The 13,665-nt window shown below is 37.5% G+C and overlaps 1 protein-coding gene across 2 annotated transcripts in view; it reads left to right on the forward strand.

Annotated features, from left to right (window-relative positions):
• CCDC158 (coiled-coil domain containing 158) overlaps nt 1–13,665 on the forward strand; it is a 116,574-nt gene that overhangs the window by 66,874 nt on the left and 36,035 nt on the right. For both annotated transcript variants that reach the window (XM_025385902.1, XM_025385901.1), the window contains 3 exons: nt 8,705–8,863; nt 10,151–10,243; nt 10,810–10,935. In XM_025385902.1, coding sequence (XP_025241687.1) covers nt 8,705–8,863; nt 10,151–10,243; nt 10,810–10,935 — 378 coding nt within the window. The remainder of the gene's footprint in view (nt 1–8,704; nt 8,864–10,150; nt 10,244–10,809; nt 10,936–13,665) is intronic.

Raw genomic sequence — 13,665 nt, forward strand, 5'->3', positions numbered from 1 at the left:
CACACAACACCTGGAAAATGGAGTAACTCCCACCCTAATACTGCGCTTTACCAAGGGTCTTAGCAAATGGCACACAAGGAGATTATATCCCACACCTGGCCCGGAGGGTCCCACGCCCACGGAGCCTCCCTCATTGCTAGCACAACAGTCTGAAATCTAACTGCAAGGCAGCAGCGAGGCTGGGGGAGGGGTGCCCACCATTGCTGAGGCTTAAGTAGGTAAACAAAGCCTCTGGGAAGCTCGAATTGGGTGGAGCCCACCACAGCTCAAGGAGGCCTGCCTGCCTCTGTACACTCCTCCTCTGGGGACAGGGCATAGATAAACAAAAAGTAGCAGAAACCTCAGCAGAGGTAAACGTCCCTGCCTGACAGCTTTGAAGAGGGCAGTGGATCTCCCAGCATGGAGGTTGAGATCTGAGAACGGACAGACTGCCTGCTCAAGTGGGTCCCTGACCCCTGAGTAGCCTAACTGGGAGACATCCCCCACTAGGTGCAGACCGACACCTCACACCTCACACAACTGGGTACATCCCTGAGACGAAGCTTCCAGAGCAAGAATCAGACAGCAACACTCGCTGTTCAGCAATATTCTATCTTCTGCAGCCTTCGCTGCTGATACCCAGGCAAACAGGGTCTGGAGTAAACCTCAAGCAAACTCCAACAGACCTGCAGCTGAGGGTCCTGACTGTTAGAAGGAAACCTAACAAACAGAAAGGACAAACACACCAAAACCCATCAGTACGTCAGCATCATCAAAGACAAAAGGCAGATAAAACCACAAAGATGGGGGAAAAGCAGTGCAGAAAAGCTGGAAATTCAAAAAATCAGAGCGCATCTCCCCCTCCAAAGGAATGCAGCTCATCGCCAGCAACAGAACAAAGCTGGACCGAGAATGACTTTCACGAGTTGAGAGAAGAAAGCTTCAGTCGATCAAACTTCTCAGAGCTAAAGGAGGACCTATGTAACCAGTGCAAAGAAACTAAAAACCTTGAAAAAAGATTTGATGAATGGCTAAGTAGAATAACCAATGTAGAGAAGTCCTTAAAAAAACTGATAGAGATGAAAACCATAACACGGGAACTATGTGACAAATGCACAAGCTTCAGTAACTGACTTGATCAACTGGAAGAAAGAGTATCAGAGATTGAAGATCAAATGAATGAAATGAAGCGAGAAGAGAAGCGTAGAGAAAAAAGAGAAAAAAAATGAACAAAGCCTCCAAGAAATATGGGACTATGTGAAAAGACCAAATCTACATCTGATTGGTGTGCCTGAAAGTGACGGGGAAAATGGAACCAAGTTGGAAAACACTCTTCAGGATATCATCCAGAAGAACTTCCCCAACCTAGTAAGGCAGGTCAACATTCAAATTCAGGAAATACGGAGAACACCATAAAGATACTCCTCGAGAAGAGCAACTCCAAGACACATAACTGTCAGATTCACCAAAGTTGAAATGAAGGAAAAAATGTTAAGGGCAGCCAGAGAGAAAGGTCAGGTTACCCACAAAGGGAGGCCCATCAGACTAACAGCAGATCTCTCGGCAGAAACTCTCCAAGCCAGAAGAGAGTGGGGGCCAATATTCAACATTCTTAAAGACAAGAATTTTCAACCCAGAATTTCATATCCAGCCAAACTAAGTTTCATAAGTGAAGGAGAAATAAAATCCTTTACAGATAAGCAAATGCTTAGAGATTTTGTCACCACCAGGCCTGCCCTACAAGAGATCCTGAAGGAAGCACTAAACATGGAAAGGAACAGCAGGTACCAGCCATTGCAAAAACATGCCAAAATGTAAAGTCCAGCGATGCTAGGAAGAAAATGCATCAACTAACTAGCAAAATAACCAGCTAATGTCATAATGACAGCATTAAGTTCACACGTAACAATCTTAACCTTAAATGTAAATGGACTAAATGGTCCAATTAAAAGACACAGACTGGCAAATTGGATAAAGAGTCAAGACCCATCAGTTTGCTGTATTCAGGAGACCCATCTCACATGCAGAGACACACATCAGCTCAAAATAAAGGGATTGAGGAAGATCTACCAAGCAAATGGAAAACAACAAAAAAAAGCAGGGGTTGCAATCCTAGTCTCTGATAAAACAGGCTTTAAACCATCAAAGTGAGAGACAAAGAAGACCATTACATAATGGTAAAGGGATCAATTCATCAGAAAGAGCTAACTATCCTAAATATATATGCACCCAATACAGGAGCACCCAGATTCATAAAGCATGTCCTTAGAGACTTACAAAGAGATGTAGACTCCCGTACAATAATAATGGGAGACTTTAACACCCCACTGTCAACATTAGACAGATCGAGACAGAAAGTTAACAAGGATATCCAGGAATTGAACACAACTCTGCACCAAGTGGACCTAATAGACGTCTACAGAACTCTCCACCCCAAAACGACAGAATATACATTCTTCTCAGCACCACATCACACTTATTCCAAAATTGACCACGTAGTTGGAAGTAAAGCACTCCTCAGCAAACGTAAAGGAACAGAAATTATAACAAACTGTCTCTCAGACCACAGTGCAATCAAACTAGAACTCAGGACTAAGAAACTCAATCAAAACCACTCAACTACATGGAAACTGAGCAACCTGCCCCTGAATGACTACTGGGTACATAATGAAATGAAGGCAGAAATAAAGATGTTCTTTGAAACCAATGAGAACAAAGATACAACATACCAGAATCTCTGGGACACTTTTAAAGCAGTGTGTAGAGGGAAATCTATAGCACTAAATGCCCACAAGAGAAAGCAGGAAAGATCTAAAATTGACACCCTAACATCACAATTAAAAGAACTAGAGAAGCAAGAGCAAACACATTCAAAAGCTAGCAGAAGGCAAGAAATAACTAAGATCAGAGCAGAACTGAAGGAGACGGAGACACAAAAAACCCTCCAAAAAATCAATGAATCCAGGAGCTGGTTTTTTGAAAACATCAACAAAATTGATAGACTGCTAGCAAGACTAATAAAGAAAAAAAGAGAGAGAAGAATCAAATAGATACAATAAAAAATAATAAAGGGGATATCACCACCAACCCCACAGAAATACAAACTACTATCAGAGAATACTGTAAACACCTCTATGCAAATAAACTAGAAAACCTAGGAGAAATGGATAATTTCCTGGACACTTACACTCTCCCAAGACTAAACCAGGAAGCAGTTGAATCCCTGAATAGACCAATAGCAGGCTCTGAAATTGAGGCAATAATTAATTACCAACCAAAAAAAGTCCAGGACCAGACAGATTCACAGGCGAATTCTACCAGAGGTACAAGGAGGTGTTGATACCATTCCTTCTGAAATTATTCCAATCAATAGAAAAAGAGGGAATCCTCCCTAACTCATTTTACAAGGCCAACATCATCCTGATACGAAAGCCTGGCAGAGATACAACAAAAAAAGAGAATTTTAGACCAATATCCCTGATGAACATCGATGCAAAAATCCTCAATAAAATACTGGCAAACTGAATCCAGCAGCACATCAAAAAGGTTATCCACCATGATCAAATGGGCTTCATCCCTGGGATGCAAGGCTGGTTCAACATATGCTACTCAATAAACATAATCCAGCATATAAACAGAACCAAAGACAAAAACCACATGATTATCTCAATAGATGCAGAAAAGGCCTTTGACAAAATTCAACAGCCCTTCATGCTAAAACCTCTCAATAAATTCGGTATTGATGGAACGTATCTCAAAATAATAAGAGCTATTTATGACAAATCCATAGCCAATATCATACTGAATGGGCAAAAACTGGAAGCATTCCCTTTGAAAACTGGCACAAAACAGGGATGCCCTCTCTCACCACTCCTATTCAACATAGTGTTGGAAGTTCTGGCTAGGGCAATCAGGCAAGAGAAAGAAATCAAGGGTATTCAGTTAGGAAAAGAGGTCAAATTGTCCCTCTTTGCAGATGACATGATTGTCTATTTAGAAAACCCCATTGTCTCAGCCCAAAATCTCCTTAAGCTGATAAGCAACTTCAGCAAAGTCTCAGGATATAAAATCAATGTGCAAAAATCACAAGCATTCTTATACACCAGTAACAGACAAACAGAGAGCCAAATCATGAATGAACTCCCATTCACAATTGCTTCAAAGAGAATAAAATACCTAGGAATCTAACTTACAAGGGATGTAAAGGACCTCTTCAAGGAGAACTGCAAACCACTGCTCAGTGAAACAAAAGAGGACACAAACAAATGGAAGAATATTCCATGCTCATGGATAGGAAGAATCAATATTGTGAAAATGGCCATACTGCCCAAGGTCATTTATAGATTCAATGCCATCCCCATTAAGCTACCAATGAGTTTCTTCACAGAATTGGAAAAAACTGCTTTAAAGTTCATATGGAACCAAAAAAGACCCCGCATTGCCAAGACAATCCTAAGTCAAAAGAACCAAGCTGGAGGCATCACGCCACCTGACTTCAAACTATACTACAAGGCTACAGTAACCAAAACAGCATGGTACTGGTACCAAAACAGCGATATAGACCAATGGAACAGAACAGAGCCCTCAGAAATAATGCCACACATCTACAGCCATCTGATCTTTGACAAGCCTGACAAAAACAAGAAATGGGGAAAGGATTCCCTATTTAATAAGTGGTGCTGGGAAAATTGGTTAGCCATAAGTAGAAAGCTGAAACTGGATCCTTTCCTTACTCCTTATGCGAAAATTAATTCAAGATGGATTAGAGACTTAAATATTAGACCTAAAACCATAAAAACCCTAGAAGAAAACCTAGGTAATACTATTCAGGACATAGGCATGGGCAAGGACTTCATGTCTAAAACACCAAAAGCAACGGCAAGAAAAGCCAAAATTGACAAATGGGATCTAATTAAACCAAAGAGCTTCTGCACAGGAAAAGAAACTACCATCAGAGTGAACAGGCAACCTACAGAATGGGAGAAAATTTTTGCAACCTACTCATCTAACAAAGGGCTAATATCCAGAACCTACAAAGAACTCAATCAAATTTACAAGAAAAATCAAACAACCCCATCAAAAAGTGGGCAAAGGATATGAACAGACACTTCTCAAAAGAAGACATTCATACAGCCAACAGACACATGAAAAAATGCTCCTCATCACTTGCCATCAGAGAAATACAAATCAAAACCACAATGAGATACCATCTCACACCAGTTGGAATGACAATCATTAAAAAATCAGGGAACAACAGGTGCTGGAGAGGATGTGGAGAAATAGGAACACTCTTACACTGTTGGTGGGGCTGTAAACTAGTTCAACCATTGTGGAAAACAGTGTGGTAATTCCTCAAGGATCTAGAACTAGAAATACCGTTTGACCCAGCCATCCCATTACTGGAGATGTACCCAAAGGATTGTAAGTCATGCTGCTATAAAGACACATGCACACGTATGTTTATTGCAGCACTATTCACAATAGCAAAGACTTGGAATCAACCCAAATGTCCATCAGTGACAGACTGGATTAAGAAAATGTGGCACATATACTATGGAATACTATGCAGCCATAAAAAAGGATGAGTTCGTGTCCTTTGTAGAGACATGGATGCAGCTGCAAGCCATCATTCTCAGCAAACTGTCGCAAGAACAGAAAACCAAATACCGCATGTTCTCACTCATAGGTGGGAATTGAACAATGAGATCACTTGAACACAGGAAGGGGAACGTCACACACCAGGTCGTATTGTGGGGAGGGGGGAGGGGGGAGGGATAGCATTAGGAGATATACCTAATGTAAATGACGAGTTAATGGGTGCAGCACATCAACATGGCACATGTATACATATGTAACAAACCTGCACATTGTGCACATGTACCCTAGAACTTAAAGTATAAAAAAAATAAATAAATAAATAAAAAGGAAAGCATTATTTACTAGGAAAGGCAAGTTAATGAATGCCAAATAGAAAAAAAAAATCTACATTTGTTTAATGGCAAAATGATCCTGTCTACAATTGCTTGTCTCATTATTTTTCTCTGCTACAGGTCTGTGATCAACTTGACCATAGAAACAGCAGCTTATTGTTATATCTCCCAGTGCCTATGAGAATGTTTGAGTTTGAACATGTAATAGAAGCCTGATGAATGGTGGCTAAGTGGATGAATAAAACAATTAGTGAATCAGTTCAAATCAGAACCAACCAGAATCAACACTTTTATAATATTTTAAAGCTCTCAGAATATTCTTATACTTGAATCAGGATCAAATCAGCATTTGATTTGGCCTTAAAAATCAATTTAAAAAAAGACTAATAATGCAAATGATCAAAAAACATGAATGGAAAGTTTATAAAAGAATAAATACAAATATATCAATATACATATGAAAATCTGTTAACATTGCTAGCTGCTTAATTATTAAAATGCAAAATAAAGTAAATATGAGACACTGTCAGATTCCATGGAATCTAGTTCAAATCTGGGCACACAATGTTTATGTAATAACCATTCCATGTATTGAATATTCTCTTTATTGGATAAAAGAGCGACACAATTCAAACAAAACAAAACAAAACAAAACGTGGGAAATGGGAAAAAGAACATTCTTGGTAGAGGCAAGAAATGATTATAAACAAAATACAGTGAGTTCCATTATAATGTGACATACATGTTTCTGAAATCGTTGTGCTATGCAAAATTGTGTAATAAAAACCACAGGGCTTATGGGAACAATGGGATCAGGAGCACCACACTAACAAATTTCATTTGTGATGCATAAAAAAATAGGAACCTAATAAAAACAATAGCAGTTTTACACATACTAAATTGTTAAGAAATATATAAATACAACAATAAGTATAGCTCTTTGTCTTAAAAATGACCAGAAGTTTTCTTAAGTGTATATGCAGCTTGTATGTTATTGTGGAGGAGTAGAAGGAGAGTTTCCTGTAACATTGCATGTGCATGGATGTGGTTCATAACACATGGTAAAACTGAGGTAGCTGGTAGGTGGGTGTTGGTGTGCATGTATGCTTCTTGTGTATTCTTACGCAGCTGTGTTTAGCTAGGTTGAGTTTTCTGCATTGACCTAGTGTTTCTCATGAATGAGACTCATTCACGAATAAGCAACCATGAAATTTGCCTAATACTCAGATGTTCCCTGGTATATCCATTACTTTGGAAAAAGTGTGTATTTTGGAAGAAGATTTATAACAGAACAGACTATAACAGAGGTGAGAAAGTAAATAACAAGTAGAAAATAAGTGCAACCAAAGTAATTGCTAATTTACTGTCCATGATGAGGTATCAAAATACTTCAGAGTATTTGCAACTAAATATTAACAAGTATAAACCTACATTTGTGCATACCCCTTATCATGTAGACTTATTTCTTCTTTCTTTATTTCTTCTTTCCAATTTTTTCTTTTTTTTTTTTTTTTTTTTTTGAGACGGAGTCTCGCTCTGTCGCCCGGGCTGGAGTGCAGTGGCCGGATCTCAGCTCACTGCAAACTCCGCCTCCCGGGTTCACGCCATTCTCCGGCCTCAGCCTCCCGAGTAGCTGGGACTACAGACGCCCGCCACCTCGCCCGGCTAGTTTTTTGTATTTCTTAATAGAGACGGGGTTTCACCATGTTAGCCAGGATGGTCTCGATCTCCTGACCTCGTGATCCGCCCGTCTCGGCCTCCCAATCCAATTTTTTCTTGCCTTCCTTTCTCTTAACCTGAATTCATTTTTTTCTTTCTCCTTTTTTTTTTTTGGCCTTTGGGAACCTGAAGTAGTGCTTATCCTTCCTGATGGCACTTACAGCTTTAAGAGGTTACTGCCTGCTGTCAACAAAGATGCCTGCCCTGCTGAAAAGAAAATATTCATCATAGCTCTATGATATTCCCTCCAAACGCAAAGGAGAAAGCCTATACAATTAATCCCCCTTTCCTTCTGAAGCCTTTTCTGCCTAATCTAATCAGAAAAGGAAAACTTTTTTGCATTTTACAGTAGCAACACCTTCTACCTTATTTACAATAAACGTTTTTCGCTATGAAAAAATACATATTTAAAGAAATGTAGACTCAACGAACTGATGTCTGTATTTTAACTTGACAACTATGCATTTATTATTTTTGTATACATATTCCATGGTGCTTTTTTGGAGGGATGAACTAATTTTAATGAAATGTTGTTTAATAGCAGAGACTATTAGATCAGTAAGCTCACTGTCATCATTGGGCTGTTAAGTGACTTGCGGGCAGGAACTATATGTCTCATTTGTTTTTCTGTCACAGGGTCTGCAGTAGGTATTTGTGAAATGAATATTCAACCTTGAAACAAAATAGAAATCCATAAAACTTTCAAGTAATGCATATTTTGAAAATCTCTGTTGTTTAAAATAAATTTTAGTAAAATTTGATATACAATTATTTGATCCCAATTCACTAAAACACTGTCTTTTTAGGACAATATAGTTATTTCATATTTTGTAGATTTTATCAAAGATGTATTAAGACTAGAAAGAAGTAATAATACCAGCAATGATTAAAATAGGAGAGAGTACATAATAACATACTCCCATCAGCTCCCAACCACAACTCAGAAGCAATTAAATGGCATATAAATTAAACTTATCTAGTTCTGGGTCCCTTAAACAAAAATTTTATATTTCTGTTACCTTTTAGCATCTACATCAGCAGGTGATTTCTGATATTTTTCTCTCATATAATTGTAGGAGAAACATTTTCTGAAAGAAGAGAAGAGTAAACTCAGTCAGGAATTGAGTACTGTTGCCACAGAAAAAAACAAGATGGCTGGGGAGTTGGAAGTTCTGCGATCTCAGGAACGCCGTTTGAAAGAAAAGGTTACTAATATGGAAGTTGCTCTGGATAAGGTAATTATTAACTAAACATATAAAGTAATTATCAACTAAATTGTTATTAACCAAATAGAATTGTTCTGAACAAAAGCTCTGTGTAGACAGGAACTGAATATATCAATTTGTGTTGTATCCCAATCACCTAGCACAGAGGAAATACCTATCCTATAGAGAAGGCATTTCTGAATTTTAAAATGTAGTCATAATGCATACTTTTTGCCAGGTTTTCTTTTTCAGGCTAACATAGTCACAGGGCAGTAAGATCAAAGATGTTACGATGTTCCTGATACCCTTAGTGACCTGAATAAGTAAAAATGTCTCCATGAGCACCTGACTTACCACCAAAAAGTGACTTGAGCACTTGGTAGAAGACAGTCGCTTAATAATGTCAATAAAATGATAAAGTAATGCTAATGGCTGGCACTTCGTGGGGTCCAGAAAGTACGTATAGAAAACATAGCTTAAAGAATGAGAAGGATCAGTGATACTGTTTTTCATTGCCATTTATTGTAGAAAAATAAATATCTCTTCCTGTCACGTAGAAAGTCTGGAAGCCTAAAATTGTTTCAAAACCATCCTTGATTGCTAAGAAAGCAGTGCCTTTATGGTTAGATACAACAATTTGCGATCTCACCTCTGCTACCTTCGTTTCTTAAAACATGCTATATTGACTCTGTAAATTTCAGTTGTGGTTATTTTATTTTATTTTATTTTGAGACAGAGTCTTGCTCTGTCACCAGGATGGAGTGCAGTGGCACGATCTCAGCTCACTGCAACCTCTGCCTCCCGGGTTCAAATGATTCTCCTGCCTCAGCCTCCCAAGTAGCTGGGACTACAGGTGTGCACCACCATGCCCAGCTAATTTTTGTATTTTTAGTAGAGACGCGGTTTCACTGTGTTAGCCAGGATGGTCTAGATCTCCTGACCTCAAGATCTGCCTGCCTCGGCCTCCCAAAGTGCTGGGATTACAGGCGTGAGCCACCATGCCCAGCCAGTTGTGGTTATTTTAATATAAATTTTTATACTTTGGTAAAGCTGTTTGCTCATTCCATCCTTAGTTCATTCATTGTTTGCCCTTCACATACTAAAAGCTATGTATTTGCTGGGGGTATAGAGGATAAAAACGTGGCCTCCAGTTGCTCACAGTTCACTGAATTAAACAGATAAATAGATCATTGTAATATAGTTTGGTGGAAGGGCAGGAAGATTTCTTGAAGAGATGGCAGCTCTGCATTTATAGGTTAATAAAATATAAGTGCATAAAGAATGGAAGATAAGCCATTTATGATTGCTCCTTTGTAGGCATCTTTGCAGTTTGCAGAATGTCAAGATATAATACAGCGTCAGGAGCAAGAATCAGTGCGCTTAAAACTTCAACACACTTTGGATATAAAAGTAAGGTCATCATAAATAGTAGTTTAAGCAAAAATAATGCCTTTCTTTGATATGCTTTTATATTCTCTTGTGTACCATAGATACACATTCAAGGATATTTCAACATTACTTGATACTATTAATAGCAATGATAAGCTCTGTGCATTGTTATATACTATACCTATCCTTTTCATATATGGTAACAGATAGAAGCATCACTATCCTTAGTTTAAAATAAGTGAGTGAAATACAAACAAGTTTACTAGTACCTGCGTGGGAATACCCAAAGCAAGAGTTTTCCATGCCCAGGAGTCAAGCGAGTACAAAACCCTAAGTGCAAATACATTTGCTTGTTTGGGGAATAGCAAAAGTGATGTAATCTACATGACAAAACACGTTTTTTTAAAATCGTACATTTTACACTGAAATATATGTCTATTTTAAGAAGTATAGTTTAAAGCTACAGACATATTTTTAAATCTCAATGATGGATTTTGTCTGTGAAATCAAAAAATACATTTCGATTTCACAATTCTTTATAATTGTAGGCTGGCAGTTATTTTGCTCACCTCTATATTGTTTTCCAGGAACTTCAGGGCCCTGGATACACCTCAAATTCTTCATTGAAACCACGCCTTCTCCAGCCAGCATCTGTTACTCGTTCTCATTCTAATGTACCATCTTCCCAGTCTACAGCCAGCTTCTTGTCTCATGTAAGTAACCAGTCTTATGATCCATTTTGCAAATGACATATATGTAAGTAATTTTAAATTAGAAAGAATTACACTAAAAATAGTATCTCTATATCCATAGCATTTTCAATTACTAGATTTTAGATTTATATATTTTCCTATAAATTCAATGGAGTCCAGGTGAATAAAAATATTTTCTTCACTATTTGGTGTTTTCTTATCTTCAATTCTTTGGCTGTTTCCATCACAAGAATTTCCAGATTACAAAGCAAATAGTGAGATGGCTAAAATAAACATCACTTCAAAAGGCAAAGGCAAGTTGGTAGTATATTTAATATTCTACCAAAATGAAAATTATTTGCTATTTGTAGTTTCTTTGTTAACTTATTTATAACAGTTTTATTAATTATAAGACACTTTTATTCCCTTTAATTAAAATATTAGAAACTTTGGAAATTTTTTAGTTTAACCTTTTATACTTTTAATGCTTATAAAAAATATGTGCAATGTAAAATTCAAGCCTTGTCTTCTCTGAAGATATGTATTTATGAAATCACAAATCCCTTGCAACCAGTATTCAACTGTAAAGAAATAAGACATTCCATAAATCACACATGAAAATCAATTAAATTAGTTAAAAGTCCTATCTTACATATAGCAACAGGATCACCAGTAATCTGTTGTTTCACCTGTACCATTTAAACGAAAATTGTGTACTGTTTAAATGACTAAAATGGAGTCCTCTCACACACTTAAGATGTGTGCACTGAAAAATAAGCTATCATACAACAAAGAGTAGTCTATCAAACAATAGACTAATAATATTAGTGTTAGAAGTTAAGCATGTTTCTCTCTGGAGACGAATTCAGAGATACGCAGGGCAAGGGTAGGAGACTGCTGCTTTTTAAGTGTTATGAAATCATTTTATTTTTTAAAATATGTACATGTTCCATTGATAAAAATTAAATTACCCTCCCCTTTCCAAAAATAATTTTGCTAATCAAACAACAACAAAGAACATTTGACCAGGAGTCACTGGAACCATATTTTTAACTCTTTGTGTGACCTTGGGCAAGTCAGTTAAATACATTGCACCTTGATCTTTTCCTCTCTAATGAGTAGTCTGGACAAGATGACCTCTAGGGTCACCAAGAAAGTTTAGCTATGAAATTCTGTGATTTTTAATTACCCAAAATCTATTAGATTTTTCCTAGCAGCTTAATATATAGATTCTGCTTGATTATAAGGAATGTCATCCATCACTGAAAAAGTACTAGTCATTAGCTTGTTTAACTTTAAATTTTAACTTAAATATTTATTTGTTTATTTATTTATTTTTTCCTGAGACAGAGTCTTGCTCTGTCACTCAGGCTGGAGTGCAATGGTGCAATCATGCTCACTGCAGCTTGAACCAGCCAGGCTCAAGCAATCCTCCTACCTTAGCCTCCCTAGTAGCTGGGACTACAGGTGCATGCCACCACTTCTGGCTAATTTTTGTATTTCTTATAGAGACAGAGTTTCACCATGTTGCCCAGGCTTATCTCAAACTCCTGGACTCAAGCAATCCTCCCACCTTGGCTTCCCAAAGTGCTGGGATTACAGGTGGGGGCCACTGCTCTTGTCCTCAACTTAAGTTTTTAAATAATAATTCTAACAGCAAACATGAACTAGATTTTAAAAATGTACTGTCAGACATGCTTTATACAATTAATTCCTTCTCTTAAAAATGTTTATTATATAATTTTACACAATAAAAGTAACATTCATTCTTTGTTTTGTTCACTGATGTTTGCCAAGTACCTATAACAGTGTCTAGCATATATTCAGTAAATATTTATCTCATGGATGAATGAATTCACTGTAGAACATTGTCTTCAGGTTTCCACTATTTCCACTGATAAGTCGATTGTAAATCTTGTTGCTATTTTGGAGGTAGTTTTTTCTCTGACTGTTTTCAAGATTTTCTCTTTGTTTTGGTGTATAACAATTTGCCTATCATGTGCCTAGATGTGCTGGTCTTTGTATCTGTCTTGCTTAAGGGTAGTGGTCTTCCTGATGCATGGATTGAAATCTCCATCAATTTGAGAAAATTTTCATCACTTATCTACTCAGTTTGTTTTCTCTACTTTCTTTTTTCCCTCTGGGACTCTAATCACATGTATTAATTGTTTTTTCATCATACCTTATACATCTTTATATTCTTTTCACTTTTGCCCATCCTTTTGTCTCTGTGCTTTTCTGGCCTTCCAGATAATTAATTCTCCCTTCACCTGAGTCTAATGTATTAAACCCATCAATTAAGTTCTTCGTTTTAGAAATTGTGGTATTCAGTACTAGATTTCCATTTAATTAATGTTTTTTAACAAGATCTTTACAGAAATTCTCAGTATTATCTTTTACTTTTTTGTATTGTTAAGTATATGTTATGGTCCAAATGTTTGTGTTTTCCCATAGATTCATATGTTGAAACCTAAACCCCAAAGTGGAACCTGTGGGAGGTGATTGGATCATAAGGGCTTTGCCCTCACAAATGGTATTAGTGCTTTTTTTTTTTTTTTTTTTTTTTGAGACAGAGTATCGCTCTGTTGCCCAGGCTGTAGTGCAGTGGTGCGATCTCGGCTCACCGCAAGCTTCGCCTTCTGGGTTCACGCCATTCTCCTGTCTCAGCCTCCTGAGCAGCTGGGACTACAGGCGCCCGCCACCTCACCCGGCTAATTTTTTTTTTTTTTTTTTTTTTTTTTTTTTTTTTTT

This window comes from Theropithecus gelada, chromosome 5 (genome assembly GCF_003255815.1).
Source record: "Theropithecus gelada isolate Dixy chromosome 5, Tgel_1.0, whole genome shotgun sequence".
Lineage (NCBI taxonomy): Eukaryota > Metazoa > Chordata > Mammalia > Primates > Cercopithecidae > Theropithecus > Theropithecus gelada.